Below are 22,866 nucleotides of genomic sequence, written 5' to 3'. Positions count from 1 at the left end.
CAAAGCCCTCCCCAACTCCCTGGCTTGGTGTCTGTCTTGGCATCCAGGTGCAGGACCCCACGCTGGGAGGGACTTTGGCATGTACCATCTCTCCCAGGACCTGGTTTCCAAAGCACGAGCAGGTTGGGATTGTGGGAGGAAGCACCAGCTCTGCCGTCTCTTGCAAATCAGTTGGAGTGAACTTTCCTGTTGGCAAGCTCACGAAAACAAGGTCCTCCCTAACAAGGCAACACGGAAAGAAAAACACAGGCATTGGCTTCTATGGGCTCTGTTTTGAATCCCACTGATTTATTGTTGGCTTCAATGAGAACTGCCAGTGCTGTACACCAAGCAGGCTCAGACCCCTCATTCATGTTTAATGAAAGACAGAGTTTTCCTGGAGATCAAAAAGCTCTCTGTGTTTTACGAGGTTGATTCATGCAGGCTTTGATGTGAACTGCCCTTCAAAAAGCCACTGGCCAGGTGAACAGGGAAGCCAGTCTGAGCTCTTAGCTAGCAGTACAATAAGCCTCATCTATATTCATGCAGCCAAATCTCTTCCCGTTTGTGAGATCATGCAATTAACCTCTCCACAGCAGGCAGAGCTAAGACTGCCCAGGTGTTACCCACGTGCTTTGTGCTCACCTCTGTGGTGGCATCTCAGGGTGAACTTGGCATTATCAACTGAGCCCCCGGGCTGGTGTCGGGGGAGACGTCAGAAACTGCAGTGCTGACTAATGGTCAAAACACGTGGTTTGGCTTCCTACCTCTGTACTGACGCACTACAAAACCTTGGGGAAAAGTATCTCCTGCATGCCACCCACCTATGTACAGCTTGCCTTGGTGATGTGTCTCACAGCCACCAATGCAGCCGTGCAGGTGCCCAGACAGTCAGATGTATCTTGATACTCATGTCAACAGCACAGTTGTGGACCGGAGGGACTGAACGCCTTGTGGATAGTCCGTAATGCAACCATCTGTTTTGCAGCCACTTGTAGGCCCAGTATCCCCCCATCTTTTGGCCACCTTGAGGAAGCAACCTAGTGCATCAAAGCTGCTTTGTGAACTGGGAATAGAGATGCAGGAGAGCACCAACAACACAATCCACTTCTTTTAGCTTTGTGCTGTAGGAGCTAAGCCTGGCCCAACCATAGCTATCACACCTCATTAGTGTTTGTCTCAGTTCTGGCAAGCTGGGGAGGAGTCTGTCTGGTCGGCTCTGTGCTGGCAAATGTGCACAGGACCTCTGCACTGGAAAGCCCCTGGGTCTGCAGAGCTGACAGCGATGAGCTGAACTAAGCCATGCCCTTGTGAAAGGGGAGAGGGATGGAAGTGATGGGCAAGCTTTGCACCCCATTATCAACACGTGGGACATGTCCATCACAGCTGGCTCTGCTTGGGCTGCTCCTGGTGTGCAAAGAACAGGGAAGGCAATGCAGGTATTCAGGTCCGCTTGGGTCCAGGTCACCTGGTGTTGCTACTGAATTAATAAGCCCAGGTAAAGTGGCATGGCTAAACTGTCAGCAATCCTGTGCTGTACGGACCAGCCAGCCCAGCACCCGGCTAGCTCAGTCCTCCCTGCACCATGCAGGGGTTGCATGGGAAATGTGCCCTTAGACACCTTAGCCTCAGGTCAAGGCATATGGCCAAATCCCAGCCCCAGCCCCTCCTGCTAAATGGATGCATGTTGCTGGCTCAGGTAGTCCTTGCTCTGCCCTTCCCTGCAGGATTCGAGTGATCTTCAGAGGAGCAGCAGCTCCACTGCACCCTCAGCCCCCAGGGCTGCTGGTCCCCGCTGGCCTGATGGGCAGGAAGGGTTCTGCACAGTCCATGCCTGCAGGTGGTCTGGTACTGCTGGGAAACACAGTCCCTCGGGGAACAGCGGCTGCCCTTGGGCCAGGGAGGTCACTGGCAGGATTTACACATCCTTCTTGCATTCCCAATTCCTGCACATCCCAAATTTGTCAAGGGGCTGGGATTATACCCACAAGAGGCGGCTGCAGGAAAATCATTCAGCCCCCGTCACTGCCATTCAGAGCAAAGTGCACTCAAGCCCTTCAGAAATGCTCATTGAAAGTGGGTGAAAAGAAGAAATCTCAGGGGAAAACATGAATCTCAGAGCTTTGCTGGGCAGGGAGCATCTCCCGAGAAAGCAGAGGCACCCAGGGCTCGGATGCTTTCAGCAGGACCTGCCTGCGGAGCAGGGTGCGTCCTTCACACCCCTGTCCCTGCAGCCCTCTCTCCTTTCTCTGCCTGTTTTTCTCCAGCCCTAAAGCCAGGAAAAGCACTGTGTGCCTCTGGATGTCACCAGACTATGCGAGCCAGGGTTTGAAGGATATTTTAGCAAGCCCTGAGGGCACAGGGCTGTGAAAACCAAGGAGCTACAAGTGTCACCTTGTAAGTCTGGCTGAAACACAGACTTTTGTAGGATGGAGGGGAGTGAATAACAGACTTCGGCAGTACAGATACAACATCCCAGAGCACTGAGAGCTTTAATCCTTCCTTCCTCTGTCTTTCCTTTTCTCTTCCCTTCCCTCTGCAGAATAAAACAGAGAAAAGGCATTTCTTTCCCAGTGAAGCAGAAGCAGGTACAGACCAGGAGGCTGGCAGACCTGTGAAGCACTTGCATTAGGTGCTGCTGGGGTGACGCAGACATGGAGGGAGGGGAGAAGCTCTGGTGCCCTGCTTTTCCCTGTGTGCCTGCACCACAGAGGTGGGGCGTCCCATTCGGTCCTGGGAGGAGCACCCACCTCCTGCATTTGCAAACAGATTCACAGAGGCCGACCAGCCAACTCCCCTTTCTGCCCAGGGCACAGATTGCTCTGGGGAGGGCACAGCCATGGTAGCGCATGCACCCTCCAGCCAAGGGGACTGGTGACCAGGAGACTGCAGAAATGGGGACATGGAGAAGAACAAAGACAGGTTTAGCAAACCAGAAACAACCCAGGTCCCACAGACCCAAAGAAGAGCAGGAGGAAGCAAACTCTGAACTTTTGCAAGCAGCAAAATCAGCAGAAAAAAATGTTTTAATTTTCTGCTTTAAATATTGGGGCTGTAAGAGTGCACGAATGAATCAGCAAACAATCAGAGACTTGTCGATGCCCATCTTTGAAGAGGGGGGCTGAAAGAATGAAGTAAACCGAGGCCACAGCTTGGACCCCGGTGCGGGGAGGAATCACACCAAGGGAAGATGGACAAGTTTCGGATGATCTTTCAGTTCCTCCAGTCCAACCAGGAGTCCTTCATGAATGGCATCTGCGGGATCACGGCCCTCACCAGCGCCCAGATGTACTCAGCCTTTGATTTCAACTGCCCCTGCCTGCCACGCTACAACCTGGCCTACAGGCTGGGCATCCTCCTGGTGCCCCCTTTCATCTTGTTCCTGCTGGGCTTTGTGCTGAAGAACAACGTCTCCATGCTGGCGGAGGAGCGGAGGCGACCCCAGGGCCAGCGAGGGAAGGACCGGGCCGTCCTGCGCTACATGTTCTGTTCCATGGCACAGTGGGCCATGATCGCCCCAGCGGTCTGGGTCTCGGTGACATTTTGCTGGATGGCAAATGCATCACCTGTGCCTTCTGCACCTTGGTGCCTGTGGAGACCCTGGGCAACACCAGCCACCCCAGCCTCTCCCAAGGGGAGATGAAGCGGGTCCTCGCCTGCATCCCCTGCAAGGAGATCTACAGTGGACAGGAGCTCATCGCCAATGAAGTGGCCGTCAGGTACCTGTGCTGCATCTCGCAGGTAAGAGGCATCATGGCTGTGCCCTCACTGGTGGTTTAGGGTTAGGCACTGCCAGCCTTAGCTCTTCCCTTGAGGGAATCTCCTTGTTGAAATCAAGCTGCAGAAGGAGAGACTGGTGATTTCGCAGCAGCACAAGGTGTTCAGGCTCAGCTTCAATTATGCCTCCAGCATGGTGCAGAGACTGAAGCTGTAGGTCATCCTGATAATTCGGTCCCCCTTCCTGCCTGGGCAGCCTGGGGCCGCAGGGCAGCGATACATGGCCAAGCTGTATGCAGAGATTCATTTAGAGCGAGTTCAGAAGGGGCTGACATGGATGTTACTGCCTGGCTGGTGGGCTGTCACCCCCTCCTGTAACCCACCGGTTGCCCATGGTTGCTCTTGCTGCTTATTATAACGTGTGCAAGCAATGGGCTGATAACCATCTATGCCACTTGCCTCTGCCGCTTGCATGGAAACAGCCAGTATGTGTTTACTAACCATCCCAGGGAACCACAAATGAAGAAGTGCCACTAACCACTTGCCCTGTGCTTAATTCCTCTCAAGCCCTCTGCTTCTGGCCACCTTGGAGACAGGATGGTCTGACCCACTCTGGTCACTCATGCACTCCAGTTCAAAAGCAGCTCCCCTCCCTGACCTCCTTAGAGCAGACAGGAATTATTATTCCCAACTTAAGAAGAGAAATGGAGGCACAGAGACTTCTCCAAAGACACAAAGCAGATTTTCTTGGATAGACCCCAATTCCCAGCTGCCAGGAAGCACTGAGAGCTGCAAAACAAGAGGTGCGACCCAGATACCCCCCTCCCAGGTGCACTTTTAGGGGACTGCATTTAGGGCAGGGTTCACCCACATAAGCTCTGCCTGCACATCCTGGTGGCAGCCTGAGCTGAGACCGATGGTGAACAAGTCAGACCGGTCCTGGCTCTGCCCTCATCTCACCCTTCCTGTCAGACCCCATTAACAGGGGAGCCTGTCACCGCTGCTCACCCATGATAGATGTTACAAAGCCCAACAGCTCAGGAAAAGGGTTAGACATCTGCATAAACCCGGGGAGTATCTGGAACAACATTGGCTACGAGTCAGAGGACACAGACTATCCTAGACACAGGTGAGGCACGGCTGTATCAGAGGCAGGACTGAGGGCTGAGTGCAGGATTCAGTCTGATGTTATTTATTGTCACTGCCTGCTGATGCCATACACGGTGAGAAGAGGAGAGGTGCTGCCTACATGGGTGCATCGAACAAAATTCCGGCGCAGATACACTGACATGGTACATAGGGTCTCCTTGTCTGGCATTTGCAATGTAAATGCAGCCAAATGTCAAACAGCCCAAAGTGGAGCCAGGCTCGTTTGAAGCCCAGGGGGCTCCTGCTGGCTGGTGAGAAGTGCTGGGCGCGTGCTCTGACTGCCTGTGACAGGTCCGATTCTCCCCTTGTCCCTGCAGGCTCTGGGCTGGTGCTTTGTGCTGCTGATGACCACACTGGCTTTCTTGGTCAGATCCCTTCGGCCCTGCTTCACCCAAGCCGCCTTCCTGAAGAGCAGGTACTGGTCCCACTACATCGACATCGAACGCAAGCTGTTCGATGAGACGTGTGCGGAGCATGCCAGGAGCTTTGCCAAGGTCTGCATCCAGCAGTTCTTTGAGGGCATGAGCATGGACCTGGCGGCCGCTTGCTGCCACTCGCCCAGGAAAGCCCCTGCTGATCCGGGGGAAGCCACTGAGAAGCTCTTGGGCATCACTGACCAGAGCACCATGAACATGGTCCTGAAGAGCTGGCACAGATGCAAGCCCCCAGTGCACCTCCACCCACCTGCCCTCCCCAGTGGCAACGGCTGGGCAGGGGAAGGGCAGCACTCCGCACACCCCCCTGTGCCCCGAAGGGAGACAGCTGCCTACTACAGCCAGGTGTGAGGGGGCGCAGGGCTTTGCAGAGGCAGAGCTGCGCTTTTGGGAGAGGGGCTGCAGAGAGGGCAGACAGGCAGGCATCTGAGCTGGGCAGGGCCAGCGCCACGGGGGTGGGCACCCAAAGGGCTCAGCGGTGCCAGTGCAATCCCATCTGCTCCTACATCCAATCCTACAGCATTGGTAATTCAGGCAAGGAGTTTTGTGCTGAGCAGGGCAGCTATCCGAGGCCATGATGGACAAGCCCCAGGGGTGCTGAAGGGCGCGATGCATCAGCCAGACGGACATGCCGTGCGTCCCACACCACCAAGCACCAGGTTTGTGTTGTGGCAGTTGCCAAAGCAGACACTGCCAGATATGCAAAACTTCCTTTCTTTTACCACGTGCTCAGCATTGTGCAGCACATGTAGGTTTAGGCAGTATTAAAAATCCCCTGGTCAGGAAACAAGCTGGGGGTGCCCCTCTCTCACGCCGAGCTGTGAAACCCCAAAAGTCTCCCCATTACCCCTCCACACGCTGCATCCCTACAGACACACACAGCTTCCAGGCCAAGAAAAGCTTTAAAATAAATTTGACCCAAGCAACGAGCTAGTGAAGGGACATTCCATATTGCATTACATGTGACGGGAACGGCGTGGTTGGTGTCACAGATACTATTCAACGAGGAGCCCACAGAGATGCTCCTTGAAGGGGTTGTCTAGACAAGGAGAGCAGCTATCGCTCAGCAGCATGGAGGGTGGGGGCCAGGCCAAACCCCCTGCCACGAATTTGCTGCAGGACAGTTTGTTCTTGCAATTTTACCTGGATTCCTCCCTGACACAAAGACTGACGTTAAAACCCGCCTGGGTGTTTGTTTAAGGAGCCAAATAAATAATTCAGGCTTACTATTCAAGCTCCACGCTTAGGCACAGGGATTTATAAAAGCCATTTACAAAAGCTGTTGGTGTTTCTTTATTTGAATGCAATGAAAAGGACTGGGGGGGCCCCCGGGCCAAGCCCAGGCTGCTGAGGCCATACAAGTCGGAGCATTTTGCCAGTGCACAGTGGCCACTGGCAAGCCAGCCCTGGCCCTTGGAGGGGAAGCAGGGGAGGCACTGCCGACCCTACGCAATACCAGGTGGCTGCCCATTTCCATAGAAACTGAGGATAATGGATGCAGGCCCTCGACGTGACTATGGAAATCGCAGTCCGGGAGAACATTCCCCGGTGGCCCTGATTTTATTACCAATATGCAGAAGGAAAAACCCTTTTGAGAGATGAGTTCTACCCTTGCCGCGTCCCTTTCGAAATGCTCATCCCCTTGAAATTTCTGCTGCCGCGTTCTTGTTCAACTTATTACAGCTGGCTGGTAACTGAGGTGACTGCCGTTTGCATAAACTTTAATTATCGGTGTGTAACTCCACAGAGGCTGTGGGGAGAGGAGAACAAAGGACCAAAATGACAAGGAAATTCTCCGCGCTGCTGTGAGAGAGCCTTAGCGAGCCCATAGTCAAGGGCAGGCTGAATCTGGCTGACTCCCAGGAGAAGGGAGCATGACACAGATTTATCATTAATCTTCACACCCCAAACTTTAATTTAGGGACCTGCCCAGAAATTAATAGGCACAAAACCTGATTTACAAAGCAAAAGAGATTAAAAGATAAAGGCGGTTTCCACTCCTATTATTTGCAGTTCAGCACTGTTAATGGCTCACCGAGAAAGGCGCGCTCAGAGTCCCCACAACAGCGAGCAGCACGCAGGGCTGGCAGGCTCCACGGCAGAGCCATTAAGATACCGAAAAAACAGCATGCATTTGCAAAGAGAAGCTTTTGCACTTTTAATTTAGATTTTTAGGATCAGAGCTCTGCCCCCCTGCAGCAATTTCAGCAGCCGCAGAGAGTCCCCGCAGAGCAGGTAGGGCTGCCCTTTCCTTGATTTCGGGGACATCTTTCACCGCCTTCGGGAGGAGACCCCTCCCCAGGGAACCCGGCACTGCCCCTGGGATTTCAGCCAGGCTGCAGTCCCCGCGCTGAGCCCGGTTAGCAGCAGCGCCCCGAGCGCGGAGCGAGCCCCGGGGCCGCCAGCCGAGCCGGCAGGCGCCGGGCGGGAGGGGAGCCAGCCCCGGGCGGGCGCGGAGGTGTGGGAGAGCCAAGGGGTGCACCGCACCCAAACACCTGGGAGCTGCAAAAACCCGCCCGGGGACCCCAGATCGGGGGGTAAGAAGGAAGACTCCGTCCAAAAATCCCGGCTGAACTGCTGACGCTGGGCAGAGCTCAGCTTTGCTCCGGGCAGAGGGGAACGTGGGTGTTGAAGATTTGCCTGCGCGGAAGACGTGCTCTGGAGAGGGCCGAGTTTAACCCCGGGGACACGGCGACGAGGAGGCTGGGGAAGGAGGAGGGGGGCCTCCGGCCTCTGCAACGGGCTGGGCGGGAGCTGGAGCCGAGGGACAGACGACAGAGAGGAGGGAGCGACGCAAGGAGAAAGTGAGGCGCGCTCGGCTGCCTCGCAGGCATCGCTCCGCAGGGGAAGCAGCGAGCGGAAAAGCCAAGCCGGGCAGGAATGCACCGCGCTCGCCAAGCCGCGGGCTGCGCCCAGCCCCGCGCCCGTGGCTCCCCCGGCCTCGCTCAGCCCCCGCTGCCCCGGCAGCAGCCCCTCCGCTCGATCCCGGGCGGCGGGAAGCAAAACCTGGCCGCCCCACAGAGCTCGTCACGGCGGGTTCCTGCTTCTGCCGGAAACCCGGCCAGGCTGGCGTCTTCCTCGCTGGCTCAGCCGGCTCCCGTGCACAAAAGCAGCAGTTCCTGCCCCTTCTCGTGGGACCAAGGGCTTCCCCCGTGCACGACTGCATTCCCTGGGGACCACGGGGGCCGCATCCAACCCCCAGGCTGGGTGGCTCCAGCATTTCCCCTGTGCACCCCAGCAAGGCGCCCCATCGCTCCCATCCTCCAGGCAAACCCCAGGCCGTCCCAGCCAGCTTTTGCACAGCTGCATCGAAGGTCTGAAAAAGGACGATGTGCTTTTTCCAGTGACTCATTCTCAGTCTTTCCTTTCCTTTTTTTTTTTTCTTTTTAAAAGCACAACCTCAGCCTTGCACCCAGCAGAAGCCAAGCGCCTGCTCTTCGCCCCACCCAAGCACAGGGCCCGAGAACAACCTCCTCCCTCCTCCCAAAAGCCAACAGCCGAGGGCACACTGCAGACTGAAAAAGGAAGCTGCCAAACTCTTAACACTGTTTTCATCAGCTTTCGCTTTGCCCATCTGCCTGGCCTCAGCTGCATCCCCACTTCTGCACAGCCCCACGCACTGCCGGGAACCCCCCGCAGCCGAAGCAAAAACCACACGAGGAGCTGAGAAGGCTCCAGAACTGTTTTCAACAACTTTTCAAGTAAGTGACTTCATTTTTTTCTTGCTTTCATGCATGTTTTGGGGAAAGACTTTAATAGAGGCTGCTAAAAAATTATCTGCTGCAAAAAACTTTTTCACTCCCCTCCTACCCACCCCTCTCTCTCCCAGACAGACACCACAACCCCCAAGCAGAGGAAGGATAACCCCCCCCCCCAGCGGGATACTCCCTTTTGCCAGCTCCTCTTATTTTTGCTTTGCTGGTTGCCAGGCACTGTCAGGAAGGTCGCAAGGCCTTGTTTATCAGGGCTATTTGCTGATAACTCTAATAACAGGGTTTTGAACCCCATGCACTAGAGCAAGTTTGCAGGTTTAGCATCTGGCTGCAAACGTGGTGTACCACAAAGTGCAGCAGCTGGAGCTGGGGGCCTGCTCCCCGTCATGTGGCTGCAGTTTTTGGCTGGTCTGTCTCCTTTGCTGGGGGAGTTTTGCATATGGAAAACTGGGAAGATGCAGGAAGACATTAAGGCCTGCTTGTGTTTGAACTCGGCGATATCACAGTGTGACTTTAAAGGATTTGCCATGGGTTAGACACAGCAGGGAACCGAGGCCAAGTTTCTGCCCCCTTTCCACTCCGCTGCCCCATGGAGGAAGGGAGTAAAACAGGATTTGGTGGGGCAGCAGATGAACCAAAGAACAGGAGTGATTTAAAGCACAGTGCATAAGCAAGCCTTGTACAAGAGACCATAAGGATTAAGGTGCCTTTGTCTCCTCTGCGCGAATGTCCCTGTAGCCTTTTCCCCGCAGCTGGGACTGACTGGATGAGGGCTCCCGGAGCTAGCGAGGTGCTGGGGCTTCCTGAGATGAAACCCTGTGGGGATGCAGCGCAGATGGAAAGTCAACTAAGAAATCAATTAAATGGAGCTTGCAAGTGGTATGGGGGAATGGGCATCACTGCAGAGGGCATGGATACACTCCCCAATTATTTCCCTGTCCTTCAAAAAAATCAGGGCACATGCTTTCCCCTGTTTGGTCCTGAGTGCCTGCAGTCCACACAGCCCAGCCCTGTCAGTGGGGTGGGCATCCCAGTATAACCAGTGTTGTACTGGGAGAAGGGGCTGGGGGAAGCCACACAGGTGAAGGGCAATGAAGTGCATCTCTGGCACCGAGGTGTGCAGGTCGAGGGGCTCAATTTCAGGCCAGCAGTGAGAGGCTCAGCCAGGACTGCAGGCCAGGGGAGGGAGTATGGTTATGTCAACAAACTGTGGGAGAGGAGATCATCCTGCCACACCTAATCCTAGCAAAACTCATATATAATTGCTGACTCAGCTCTATCAGCATTTGGTGTTTGTATCCTGGGTCATCAAGATAAGCTCTGCTTTCCTAGAAAGTAACTTCTCTTGCTTGTAACAACAGCCCCTGAGCATCCCTTCGCCCCTGGCAGCAGAGGCTGCTCCTGCCTGGTCCTCCCACCCCCCATGTCTCTGCCCCGAAACCTGCTGGGCCATCTCACGGCACCTCTTGCTGCCTCCCTGACGTACCTTTGCCTGTTACTAAATATTAACTCATCAGTCTAAAGAGGGAGGTAAAAGCCACACACAGCACCTTCAAGGCAGCGTGGCACCAGCATGCACGTGCCGTGTGTGCCTGGGCTAGCGTGAGTCAGTGGCAGGGCTGAGGACGCATCCCCACGCCAGTGCTCTGGTCCAGTTTCCCCAGTAATGCAGTGTCCTCCTTCGTTGCAGGCTTGGGAGATCATTGAGTGTTCAGCAGTGACGCTGACAGTAATTGCCTCTGCGGGTGGTGACTAAAGCCAAAGAGAAGGAAAGATGACAAACGTGCAAATGACAGGGACAGAAACAGCTGTCCCATTGGTAATCTTTGCTGCAGAGGTGCTTTTGGAGAGCTTAGTGGGAAACTGAAATGACTGAGGTTTCACACGCTGCTTAGGCTGAATCCCTCTTTGGCTCCTTTTGAACTATCCCTGGTACCAGCAACCAGCTCCAGAGGCTGGGACACCAGGCAGGAGGAAGGAACGGCAGTGAAGGTGGTGTGCTTCTGGAGCAGCCCCTTGCACTCCAGCCAGCCCAAGGCCATTTCACCCCGCATCGGCGTGTCCCTCAGTGCTGGGAGGTGGGTCAGCACAGCCCCCCACTGCAGTACACACCTCCTCTCGCCCCCAGGACGAGATGGCTGCCCTCATCGCCGAAAACTTCCGCTTCCTCTCCTTGTTCTTCAAGAGCAAAGACGTGATGATCTTCAACGGTTTGGTAGCCCTGGGCACAGTGGGCAGCGAGGAGCTCTTCTCAGTCGTCGCCTTCAACTGCCCCTGCTCCCCTGCCCGCAACTACATCTATGGACTGGCTGCCATCGGCGTCCCAGCCCTGGCCCTCTTCCTCATCGGTGTCATCTGGAACAACCATACCTGGAACCTGGTGGCCGAGTGCCACAAGCGCGGCACCAAGAACTTCTCTGCTGCTGCCACCTTCCTCCTCTTTGGCTCCATCATGGGCCGGGCTGCTGTGGCGCCCGTCACCTGGTCGGTCATCTCACTGCTGCGTGGGGAGGCTTACATCTGCGCCCTCAGCGAGTTTGTCAGGCCATCCTCCCTGGACAAGTTCCCGGCCGAGTATGGGGCCGAGGTGCTGGCCAGGTTCCCCTGTAAAGATGTGCCGGCGAACCTCACCAAGTTCAGGGACGAGGTGACACGGAGGCTGAGATATGAGTCCCAGGTAGGCATGCTGGCGAGAAAGCCATACGGAGTGGGTAAGACCACCTTGCCCTGTCCTAACACAGCCTCTCTCTTCTCTCTCAGCTCTTTGGCTGGCTGCTTATCGGCATTGTCGCGGTCCTGGTTTTCCTCACCAAGTGCCTGAAGCACTGCTGCTCGCCGCTCAGCTACCGGCAGGAGGCTTACTGGGCCCAGTACCGCTCCAACGAGGACAAGCTCTTCCGCCGCACAGCTGAGGTCCACTCCAGGATCCTGGCGGCCAAGAACGTGAAACACTTCTTTGGCTTTGTGGCACTGGACAAGGAGGAGAAGGAGCTGGTGCAGGAGTTCCCGGTGGAGGGCGTCCAGCCAAGCCCCCAGTGGAACGCCATCACGGGCGTCTACATCTACCGGGAGAACAAGGGCTTCCCCCTCTACAGCCGGCTCCACAAATGGGCCAAAGGGGTAGAAGGGAATGGGCCAAGCCCAGAAGGCCACGAAATGCTCTTTTTGGCTTCCTAAGACAGAGGGGCGCTGGGAGCAGTTCCCCAGACGGCCTGGCAGGCCTATCAGTATCAGTGCACGGCTGAGGGATTCACTGGGAATATTCCCACCAGCAGGATTACTTCTCTCAGCAGGTAAATAGGGATCAATAGCCTGAAGGTAGAAGCTGGTAAGAATTACACTGAGCTGGGGAACCCCTCCCTCAGAGACAATCTGTCTCATTGCTGCTTCCAGAGAGACAAGGGGAGCAAAGAGCAGACGCACACCTTACCTCCAGGCTGCTGGTGCCCCCTGCCATCTAATGCACCAGCAGAAACCTCAGGGAACGAGAGGTGGGCACGACATTTCTAACCATGGCTCCCGCAGTCCCACCTGTCTCCCCCGTGGCAGGGTTAGCCCCAGCCATCCCCCACACCTACTTGTTTTATCGACATCAGTATCTTTTGCAGTTATGCACTGCCTGTTATGCAGGCAGGTCCTGGAGCACTTTACGGGCTTCACAGTGCAGGGAAAAAGAGGGAAGCAGTGGGTAAATTCCTGTGGCAAGGGGGGTGCAATGGCACCTGGGAAGGAATGGGTAAGTAATTCAGCAGCACACTGAATAACTGAGAGACTAAGGCAGGAGGAATCACCAATATTCCCAGTATTCAGAACGACACTCTGTAATTACCAAGTTGGAATTTGGATAGGACATCAAACTCCCTTTGTTCTTAGTGAAGTGCCTGGCAATCTCTAATGAGCCCAAACAGTCGCAACCATGAGTTTATAATCCTGGAAGATGGCACCATCAGCAGAATATCTTTCAGGCGAGGTGGCAGCTCAGAGGAAGCGGTACCTGTAGTAAGCTACACCGCTGTCTGTGGCTCATTGCATTTCTCATCCAACTGTCGGATGAGAGTCCTGCTTGTTTGGGTCGCGAGTTGCAGCAAGACCTCAACCAGACTTAGTTTTACATATATATTTATATGGTGTATATACTACATAATTACAGTTAGTTAGCTGTATTAATGGAACATCTTTCTTCTAGTGAAAGAGGACGAGAAACTTGCCAGCCAAAAGACTACATTACATGCACCCACCTGCTGCACTGGGACTGCAGCCCTGCAGTGATGAGGGACAGTAGGAACTGGATGGGGAGAGCAGCCCTGTCCCTACCCTCCTATGACTGAACTTTCTTAAACCCTTTCCACTGCCTTAAATGGTCCCTGCAGCAGATGGTCTCTTTTACAGACTGAACTGTACTCTGAGAAAGCAAAGCCAGACAGGTGTAAAATTACTGCCCTCGCCGTGACGCTGTGCTGACTATGGCTTCAAGGCTGCTCTTCTGGCGTGGCGCAGTCCCTTTTCTCCTGAGGGTCAGCCCTACATACCCAACACTGTTTCAAGAGTTGGCAGGACAATGGAATTTGTTTTTTCTACTTGTACTGTTTCTTTATAGGTACAACTTCCTTTACACTGTGCCGTTTACCAACAAGCCTTCAAAAAGGGACTCAAACCCAAGGAACTCGGAGGGGCTTACGCACAAGGAGATTTGAAATAAATTATTAAATGAGAGTTATTTTTCATTGCCATCTGAGTTTTTTTTTCAGGGGGGCACAAAAGGCGTATGTTAACATTCTCTTTGAACGCAAGAACTGGGAACTTATTTTTTCTTTCTATTAAAACTTCAGATCCTCTCCTATCCAGATGACCCCAGGATGCAAAGTTTTAAAGTATTGCCACATATTACAAGTTAGTAACACTGATTTTTAGTTATTCTTGCAATGAGTAGCACAGATCTTGTACATCAGGATACACAATTGCAGCAAAGGAAAGAAAATGTATTTAGAAACCTTTTTATAAGTATGTCCCCTTGCAAGAAAGAGCTGGAGGGTATTCCCTCGCATAAAGAGGCAGGAACACCACTTAATCGGCGAGGCATCCCAGGATCCCTGTTCAGCTTCTCTACAGATTTGCCTTGCATTTGTGGGAAGGCTTGGCTCCGAGCGTCATCATCAACTACTCTGCAGGAATGATCAGATGCAAGTTGAATGAAATTGCATTAACTTGAGATGAAAGAGAGTTCATTTGCATTTCTTCTCCTTGGCCCTTGGGTGCAAACATGCAGACACGCATGCCACCCCCGCACACAGGTCAGCAGATGTAAGGTAACTTGCTGAAACAAAGCAGCATGAGCATATGCCTGTTCCTCTTACTTCCTCTACTTCCCCTGCCTCCCTACTTGATAGTCCTAGTTGTTCCTTTGAACCACCTCCACTCCAGTTCCTTCTCCTCCCCTTCCCTCCTTTGAAGGAAAGGGACAAGACACATAATGCTTGGGAATGGATTTGTTTATCCTAAGAATAAACCATGAGCACAAAACAGCTTTTGCTCTGTTTAGCTCCCTTCTCTTCTCCATTAACCCCAGCCACTTTCCATGTGCTGGGATGGGCTAAGGACTTGTCCAGCTTGTCCATTTTCCCCCCCTCTTGTTAGAGAGGCACATTTGAGTGAACAGCTGACAGCGAGGAGTGAGGCAAGCCACCACACTCAGAAATACTTGTTTGCCATTGTAGGGATTTTTTTCCTTCCCTCCTCTGCAGCCCTGAGCATGGCCCCAGCTGAGACAGCCCTGGGCTTCTGGCCCTTGTAGCCCATCAGCACCCTCATGAATATCCCTGCTCACCCCATCACTCATCCTTCCCCAGTGACGATGCTGAGGTGCGGGACATTAAGCCATGTGGCTTTTTACACCAGCACGAGCAAGTGGGCTAGGCTTCTCACCAAAACGCCAAGAGGGAAGTCGAGCTGCCTGTCTTCCTGGCATGCTGTATCACACAGGCTGTGAGCTCACACGCTCTCTGCTTTCCTTACAGAGGCCGAAAACAACCCCATCGCAGAGCACCCTACGGGTTGCCAGTTAGGGCACGCTTCCCAGCAGCAAGATGGGTTCAAACCAGGCTCCTCCAGTATGGAGAATTACACACAGGTCTTTCATTTTCCCTGCTGACTACTGTAGAGACTATAATAGCCCCAGTAGTCAAGAAGAAACAATACCTCAAAGGGATCTTGGTTTCTATTGCAATGCTTATTTAAGTATTCTATTATGTAACTAATCCCAAAGAAAGCCACCATCGTTGCAGCTGTGTTCTTAAAAAAAAACAGCAGCTGCTACTGGATGTTGCAAGCAGCCTCCTCCTCTAGAAGAGCATTAAGAAAAAACTGAGTACAGTACCCTGTTCTCCCTAGGGGCAAGAAGTGAAATGACTTGTTTCTGGATCCCAACGGACTTGGGAATTAATTAAATGCTGAATCATTCAGCCTTGCCAACACTGGGCATTCACAGAGGCAGAAGAGCTGGGTCCTGCAGAGCTCTGGTTTTGAGTTCAGAGAACCTACAATGAGTAAGACTCTTCAAGTTTGGTATTTCAAAGCTGGGCACCTGCTCACTAGTGTCTACATTGGATAATCACACCTGTTTGCATACCCTGCTTTTCCCCTTGCCTTCAGTTCTTCATCTGCAAAACATGTGGATGATCACATCCACATCTTACTGGAGAGTTACAAGAATACGGCTCACAAGGCACCAACACCAGTGATAGAGCCTACTTAAGTACCCAAGATACATGACTTTTTTCAAGCAGAAGGTTAGATTGGGATGACTTTTTTTTAGCACAGAAAACCACTTTTTTTCTTTGACTTCATTGATTTCTCTTAAGAAACAGCCACTATTGAAAATCACCAATTCTTTCTGTCATCAATCACTGGCAATTGTTATGAGAGATGGCTGTGATCATGGGATCCATCATAACTGGATGCTGTGGGCTTTAAAGGCATATGCCCTTTCAGCTGAAGAGACCAAGAGCATCCTGGGCTGCATGAGGAAGAGCATTACCAGCAGGTCGCAGGAGGTCATCCTTCCCCTCTACTCTGCAGTGGTGAGACATCTGGGGTGATGTGTCCAGTACTGGGTTCCCCAGTACAGGACAGATACAGGCTTACTGGAGCGAGTCCAGCAGGAAAATGATTATGGGATTGGAGCATCCATCATACAAGGAGAGGCTAAGAGAGCTGGGGCTGCTCAGTCTAAGGAGAAGGCTCAAGGTGGATCCTATCTACGTACATAAATACCTGACACGAGGGTGTAAAAAAGGTGGAACTAGACTCTTCTTAGTGGTGCTCAGTGACAAGACAAGAGGAAATGGGCACAAACTGAAATACAAGAAATTCTATTTAAACATAAGAAAATGCTTTTTTACTGTGAACATGGTCAAAGACTAGAACAGGTTGCCCAGAGAGGTTGTAGAGTCTCCATTCTTGGAGAAATCAAAACCAAACTGGACATGGTCCTGAGCAACCTAGTCTAGCTGACCCCTGCTTTGAGCAGGGGTTTGAACCAGATGATGTCCAGAGGACCCTTCCAACCTCAACTATGCCACAATTCTGCGTTGCTCTGCCAATTGCGAAGAGTACAAAGGCACTTGAGATAAATCTTTCAAAGTGTTAATTCAGCCGAAAGGCAAGAATCTTCTCTGACATCTTGACAGAGAGAAATCGATTTATAAGACATCACTGTACTTAAAAATAGTGGATCATAACAGCACCATTTCCCCAGGAAAGTAGAACGGCTGATGTTTGTATCGGTTATAAAACAGTCTATATTTAAAAACGTGTCTTCAAAGTCATCAACAGACTAGGAGTATTTGTAACACTGGACAAAGCTGCAAACATTTATCAAATCTTTTCCTTAGATTGTTTGTTCTTTCCAGTTTGGTTTGGTCATAGACCAATACTCTCCAGAAATTCACTGTCCATGGACACCCACAGTGGAACTCCACACCTCTCAGTTCCCACACTGCATGGAGAGCTGTCTCTCTGCTTTTACTTGCGCTGTACTTAGGTGTCAGCAAGGGAACTCTTGGTCTCCACATACTCAAGTGCTGCTCTTTTAACAGCCAGGACGCTTTCTGTTGTACCAAATTTCTTCTCATAATCCAGGTAGCGTTTAAAGAAGAATTTCATCTTCTTTGGTGCCAAGCTCAGGTGTATGACCCTTTCAAAGATGTCCCTGCAAGAAACCAAAGTGATTCAGATCGCTGTGGTGGTGACAGCACTCAACACAAGCCCTGTATCCTGCCTTTGAACAGAACAGAAAGTCAGGGGAGACATTCAACCTGCTGCAAGTGCTGGTGCTTGAAGAGATTCCTGACAACCGGCCAAAACCTTGAAGTAGAAGCCTTCTGTTTACTTGCAGAACTCTAAGGCTGCTGGTCAACTTAAGCTAAGATCCAGCCACTGTATTTGACCCTGCGTTCATTAAGTGGATGTGGCTGGATCTATAGTGGGAAGGTGGACTTCCTTTCGTCAACTCTCAGAAAAGAAAAAGAAAAGGAAAAAAAAAGTTTCTCCATATGTTATAAGATACACAAGGGCTTGATCTCACCCTTCAGATACAGCAAGGCAATCCCTCCAGAGGGACAGATGAACCTCAGTGTAAGTCCTCTAGTGTCTGTCATGCAGGTCACTACTTACAAATCAGGCCCTCTCTGCCCTATGGCTCTCCTTGGAGTCTCCCCAGTCCTGGCAAGGATAAGCCCTTCCACACACCCCAGTTTTCTTTCTCTAGGTGATAAAAATTGTCTTTTGCTCTGCTCTGGGAAGCCCTATACAACCTCATGCTGCAGGGTACCTCTGCTCTTTTCAAGTGTTGCTCCAAGCACTGTACTCTGCCCCTTCCCAGCCTACTGTAGCACAACTCACCGTACTTCCTTCTGGCTGCCATGTTTGATCATGATGTCCATGTAGATGGACCAGATGTCTGTCCGCTTGGGATAGCTGTTGAGGGTGCTCTCAAAGAGGGCCTTGGCATGTTCTGGGTCCCCAAAACGGAACTCCATCTGTGCAAACCTTGAAATTACATCCACATCTGGAACAAGTAATGACATGTTAGGGGATCACAGCAGCCCTCTTCCCTATGAAAAAACACGAGTGATAATTACACAGAACAGAGGCAGGCACAGAGACAGTACCATCTCTACCCAGAAATAAAAGGCTCTGTTGTAAAGTGGTTCTGAACCAAGGTGGGATCAGAGTGGGAGAGAGAAGGGTCACAGTTCACTTCACATTTCAGCTCTCTGCAGGAGACAGAAGTTTATTCTTACATTCAAAATGCATCTTGCAGCATCCACAGGCAGCCCCACAAACCTGGGACTAGACCAGCTGAACTTTTCTAGAGGGCTGTAAGACTCCAAGTCTCCTTCGCTTTGGGTGCTTTGCTTTTGCCCATCACAGCAAGTTTTATTACAGGAGGGTTTAGCATTGATATCCAGGCTGAAAGCTCCCCTCCCCTTACAGTCAAGGGCAGCATGTTTAGCACCAACTGTTTGCACTTTTCACTTACTTCAAACATTGTCACAGGCAGAGCTATCAGAGAACAGCCCATCTACCAGAGACCTGTCAACACATGGTCCACATTACGAATAAGGAGAGTGCTTACGTTCTTTGGTGGGCAAAGCCTTGAGAGCACGCTCCAAAAGCCTGTGTGTAGCCTCAGTCTGGCCTTGCTTCAGGAGGAAAGAGGCGTATTTCAGCCACACAGATTTCTCCTGACGGAAACGCTTCAGCATTGTGTGGTACAATTCTTCTGCTTGCTGGAAGGGCAGAGTTGGGTTAGATCACACAGATTCATAATAAAGCCTTGTAGCTTTAAAACTCTTACTCTTGGCCCAGGTATCTCCAAACACTTATGAGAGAGAAGCAAGTATCAATAGTTCCTTGTCCACTGTCAATCATAACTATTAATCCCAGTTAGGAACAAGATAGGCCTAATGTTTGACACGTCTGTCCTAATGTCTGGAAGATTATACAGCCAGCATTGCTAGTTTACTGGTATGATCAAATGGAATGCGTGCCTGGGACCTGGTTGCGCTATCTTACCTTGTATTTCTCAGAATTGGCATAGATGTCACACAGATGCTGGAAGACTTTCAAAGGTTCATTGTATTGAACAGCTCTCTCAAAGACCTTCATCAGTGTCTCCTCAGTACCATACATGTTCTCCAAGTTCAGTAGGGCTACCCAGACATTCAGCTTCTCCTGTTCTTCCCTTAAAGCACATGTGAACAAGAATATTTAGCCTTTTACCAGCCTTCATCAGCTTTTTGCAAACCACCGTACAAAGACTCACTGGCTTGTAGCCAGTCTCCAGGACAAAGGAAGGTGGCATACTGCTCACTGAAACACCGCTTTTGGAATAGAGCACAGCAGTTGTTTCACACTACAACTTTTGATCACTGTAGTTTGTAATTAAAAACCATAAGGATGACTCAAGAAAGCACAATATATTTAATCATGCTGTAGAGATGATTTAATACACAAAGGTGCAGCCCTATGGAAAGAGTGACAAGTTTCACAGTTTGTTTCATGTTTTGGTTTAAGGACAACATCACTGACAGCATTATGCTTTTCCAAACCCTTCTGGCTGCTCAGAGGTATGTCTGTGTGCTCAGTGATACCTTAAGGAGTTACCGTGCTCATGAGCTGCAGCAAGTCAGCTACAGGCCAAGTATGGTGACTCAGGCCAGACCTTCAAAGGGCCAGCTGACAATTGCCACCATTTAATCCTTTTGAGCTCACAAACAGACCCTGCCACTCCACACACACATGCACACACAGTGATGACACAACCAGTGCTCTTCTCCCATCACCACTACCCCACCATGATTTATTCTTTAGGGTAAAGAAAGGCAGAGCCCCATTATTACCTGAAGCAGATTGTTTTAAGTGCTCTCTCTGCGACAGCTCTGGCTTTCTCAATCTCAGTAGCCTGGAGGTGGAAAGCCATGTACTGTAGCCAGAGGATGGAGCTGTTGGGACTGCTCAGCACCAGGCGGTCAAAATCATCTGCTGACTGAGGCTGTCGACTGGGGTCCATCAGGGCTGCTTCTAATTTGCAGAGCTCCTTCTCCTTCTTCTGCTTCTCTAGCTCCTTCTCCTTTTTTGTTTGTTTCTTCAGCTGAAAAAGAAAAAAAGAACTGAGGAACAGCAGGCACTTCATGTGGGAATAGCCAGGCCCAGCTAAAGTACAGACAGACCCCAGTATGTCCAAGGCTAGGCAGTTTTCACAGAAAGAGATGGGGCCAATTGTTTAAGAGAAGAGGAAAATGGTACACACACTCCACCCCTTCACACACAGTTCACACCTCCGAAAAGAGCAGCAGTACATGAAATCTCATTTCTTTTAATGAAATACATTGAGGGACCAAATACTTTGCTAGTCTTGCACCCCAACTGCAGGATTCACACTTCACCCCCTCTCTCATTCTTCCATCTTTACCCTCCGGGCAAGTGCTCACCACCACCATGCACTCTGTAAAAATCCAGGATACATGGGGAGAAATTGTGCAAGACTGGGGTATGTTGCTGGACCACTAGGGTGACTCAGGTCTAAATTGGGAACTGACAGTGCCATAGTTCTCCGCACAAGGTAGCTATACCTTGGGCAACAAAGCATCGGCCATGCATGGCCTTTATAGAGGTGAGTTTTAAGGGACAGGGGAAATCCTGAAGAGCAAACATGAAAGCAATTCATGAGCTTGTTTCCGATTTTGCTGAATTGCTCACACCAGAAAACTCTTCTAAAACATTACAGCATAGAAGAAGAATTTTTTAGTGTTTTTCTAAATAAGAGGACTATAATTTTAAAAGGTTTTTCATCTCCAGGTTTTCCTGTAAATTTACAACACTCGGAAAAGTAAAAAACAGAGCTGACATCAAGTACAAAAATTTTACTTTCATGAAAATGTTTGTTTGACCCTAAATAATTATTTTTTTAGCATGTCAACGTGAGAAGCCCTGTTTTCATGCAGCCATGCTAAAATAGGGCCTTTTCTCCTCTGCTTCAGAAATACCTGCTGCTAAGCCCAGTGCTCGGAGTAGTTAAGGAAGTTCTGTATTAGCTGTCAGAGATGCTCCCTCGGGTTAAAAGGCTTTGCTATGGGGCAGACAGACATGCAAATACTGAGACGTCGCATTACAGCCACCATGTGGTGTCTCCTGTGCAGGCAGCACTAGTACACAGTACCTTCGACTGCGGATCCTCCTCCTCCTCACTCTCTGAGCTCTCTTCCTTCTGATTCAGCACAGGTATATCCATTGCATTCATGTCCTCATCCCAGGTGAAGCCCATGGAAACCTGCAGTCTGGGAGCTTCACCAGGTTTCCTTATCTGTTTGGAGAAAGACAGGGAATGCCCTGGGTTTTAATTTGAAATTTTTACACTAACATCAGACAACAGCTGTTTGTTTGTGGCTTCTCTCTAGCCACAGAGAGACTTCTCACACTTGCAAACAGCCCACCAGCAAAAACATTAAACCCTGGTCACCTTTGCTGTAATTTAAACTAAATCCATCTCAAGCCATTTTCAGATGATACAAACACCAGTCTGTGTCACTCCCTATCTGCAGCAATGATACTTACTGTCATCCAAGTCAAAACTGACACGTCAATAGGGCTGGAAAGTCATTTCAGGCTCAGGTTCTACTCCAAACTTCTCACCTTAGATTTCTTTTTAGCTGCCTCTTCCTTCTGGTCATCATCCTCTTCTTCCCGGTAATATACCTCAATTCCACTGTCATTTTCATCTGCTGGGCAGATCTTCCTTTTTTTTGGCTTCGCCTCCTGCAACAAGGGGAAATGAGTGGACGGTGGAGGGCAACAACTGGATGAATCTTAAAGGCAATTCTGATCACAAAGTAAAAAGCCTGACAGAAGAGAGAGGGTGGTGCCCTGGCACAGCATCCCCCCCATCCTCTCACATAACAGAGACAAGAGAGATAAACCCATGCTCACCTACATATGGTGCCAAGACCAACAGGACGGGCCACATAGACAACACAATTGGACTGCTAATTCAGTTAACTCCTGTCCAAATGGAATAGTTTCTGACTTTGCTAATCTCCAATGCAATTTAATCTTTTTCTCCTCCTCTGTATAATTCCTCAGCCTGATCCCAGTGGATCTTCCTAGTCCCTTCAGTTATTTGGGCCAACCAAGTCCTTTAGCATGTCCCGCGCAATCATATCCATACCTGCTCACTTTCAGAGTTTCCTCTTCTCCGTTTTGTCTTCAGCTTAAGCTCTTCTCTCTTTTCCCTGTCATTTGCCTCTCTTTTCTCTTCCTCTGCATCATATCGTGGTAGGCCTAGGGATTCAGGCAAGACGCTTGGCATCCCGGTGTCCTCGGGCAGGAGAGAAAGCTCAATATGTTTTTCTTTTCCATTTACACTGTGGTGTGTGGCCAGGAGTAGCAGGAGAGAAGAAGAGAAGAAAAAAAAAATCAGAGGATTTACAATGACTGCAAGGATATGAACTTCTTTCAAATCTTCCCAGCTTTTATCCTCCCTCTTTCCGTCCTCTCCTCCTCCACCATCTCCTTTCTACTAATTCATGGCCCCTTTTAAAGAATGTTGGACCTACCCAAGCACCTTGGCAGTGAGCAGCTTTCCTTCAGGCAGGTACTTTTCATACAAGGAGTGTTTCTGTACAAAGTAAGGGGAAACATTCTGGAACAGGATTCGGCCCAGAAGAGAAGTGGACAAGCTGAGAAGAGGAGGAAAACCAAAAATAAGTATTCCATAGTGGGGGAAAAAGAAAAAAAAAAAAAAAAAAGTGCAGTGACTATATCTGTGGCACCACCAGTTCTATACAGCGTCACACAAACTTTCCCTACTTTAATTT

General features: G+C 50.9%; 3 protein-coding genes across 3 annotated transcripts in view; 2 read left to right on the top strand and 1 right to left on the bottom strand.

Annotated features, from left to right (window-relative positions):
* The first annotated feature begins 3,086 nt into the window (after nt 1–3,086).
* On the top strand, nt 3,087–5,657 carry CALHM1 (calcium homeostasis modulator 1). The gene is given in 3 exon segments (XM_076338115.1): nt 3,087–3,520; nt 3,523–3,720; nt 5,163–5,657. Coding segments are annotated over 3 exon segments (1,017 nt in total). The 5' UTR covers nt 3,087–3,169; the 3' UTR covers nt 5,631–5,657.
* Nucleotides 5,658–8,654: 2,997 nt separating this feature from the next.
* Nucleotides 8,655–13,714, top strand: CALHM2 (calcium homeostasis modulator family member 2). Its single transcript, XM_076338943.1, has 3 exons — nt 8,655–8,980; nt 10,683–11,669; nt 11,753–13,714. The coding sequence occupies exons 2-3, from the start codon at nt 11,127–11,129 to the stop codon at nt 12,167–12,169; spliced, it is 960 nt and encodes a 319-aa protein (XP_076195058.1). The 5' UTR covers nt 8,655–8,980; nt 10,683–11,126; the 3' UTR covers nt 12,170–13,714.
* A 173-nt stretch (nt 13,715–13,887) lies between these two features.
* Nucleotides 13,888–22,866, bottom strand: part of PDCD11 (programmed cell death 11) — a 29,870-nt gene continuing 20,891 nt past the window's right edge. Inside the window, exons 28-36 of the mRNA XM_076338941.1 lie at nt 22,606–22,728; nt 22,218–22,413; nt 21,686–21,808; nt 21,213–21,356; nt 19,894–20,144; nt 19,067–19,235; nt 18,627–18,780; nt 17,891–18,056; nt 13,888–17,198 (exon numbers count right to left, since the gene is read on the bottom strand). Coding sequence (XP_076195056.1) covers nt 17,027–17,198; nt 17,891–18,056; nt 18,627–18,780; nt 19,067–19,235; nt 19,894–20,144; nt 21,213–21,356; nt 21,686–21,808; nt 22,218–22,413; nt 22,606–22,728 — 1,498 coding nt within the window. The 3' untranslated portion in view covers nt 13,888–17,026. The remainder of the gene's footprint in view (nt 17,199–17,890; nt 18,057–18,626; nt 18,781–19,066; nt 19,236–19,893; nt 20,145–21,212; nt 21,357–21,685; nt 21,809–22,217; nt 22,414–22,605; nt 22,729–22,866) is intronic.

This window comes from Aptenodytes patagonicus, chromosome 5, assembly GCF_965638725.1.
Source record: "Aptenodytes patagonicus chromosome 5, bAptPat1.pri.cur, whole genome shotgun sequence".
Classification (NCBI taxonomy): Eukaryota; Metazoa; Chordata; class Aves; order Sphenisciformes; family Spheniscidae; genus Aptenodytes; species Aptenodytes patagonicus.
Note: the sequence above shows the minus strand (reverse complement) of the source record. Positions and strands in the feature narration are given on the sequence as shown.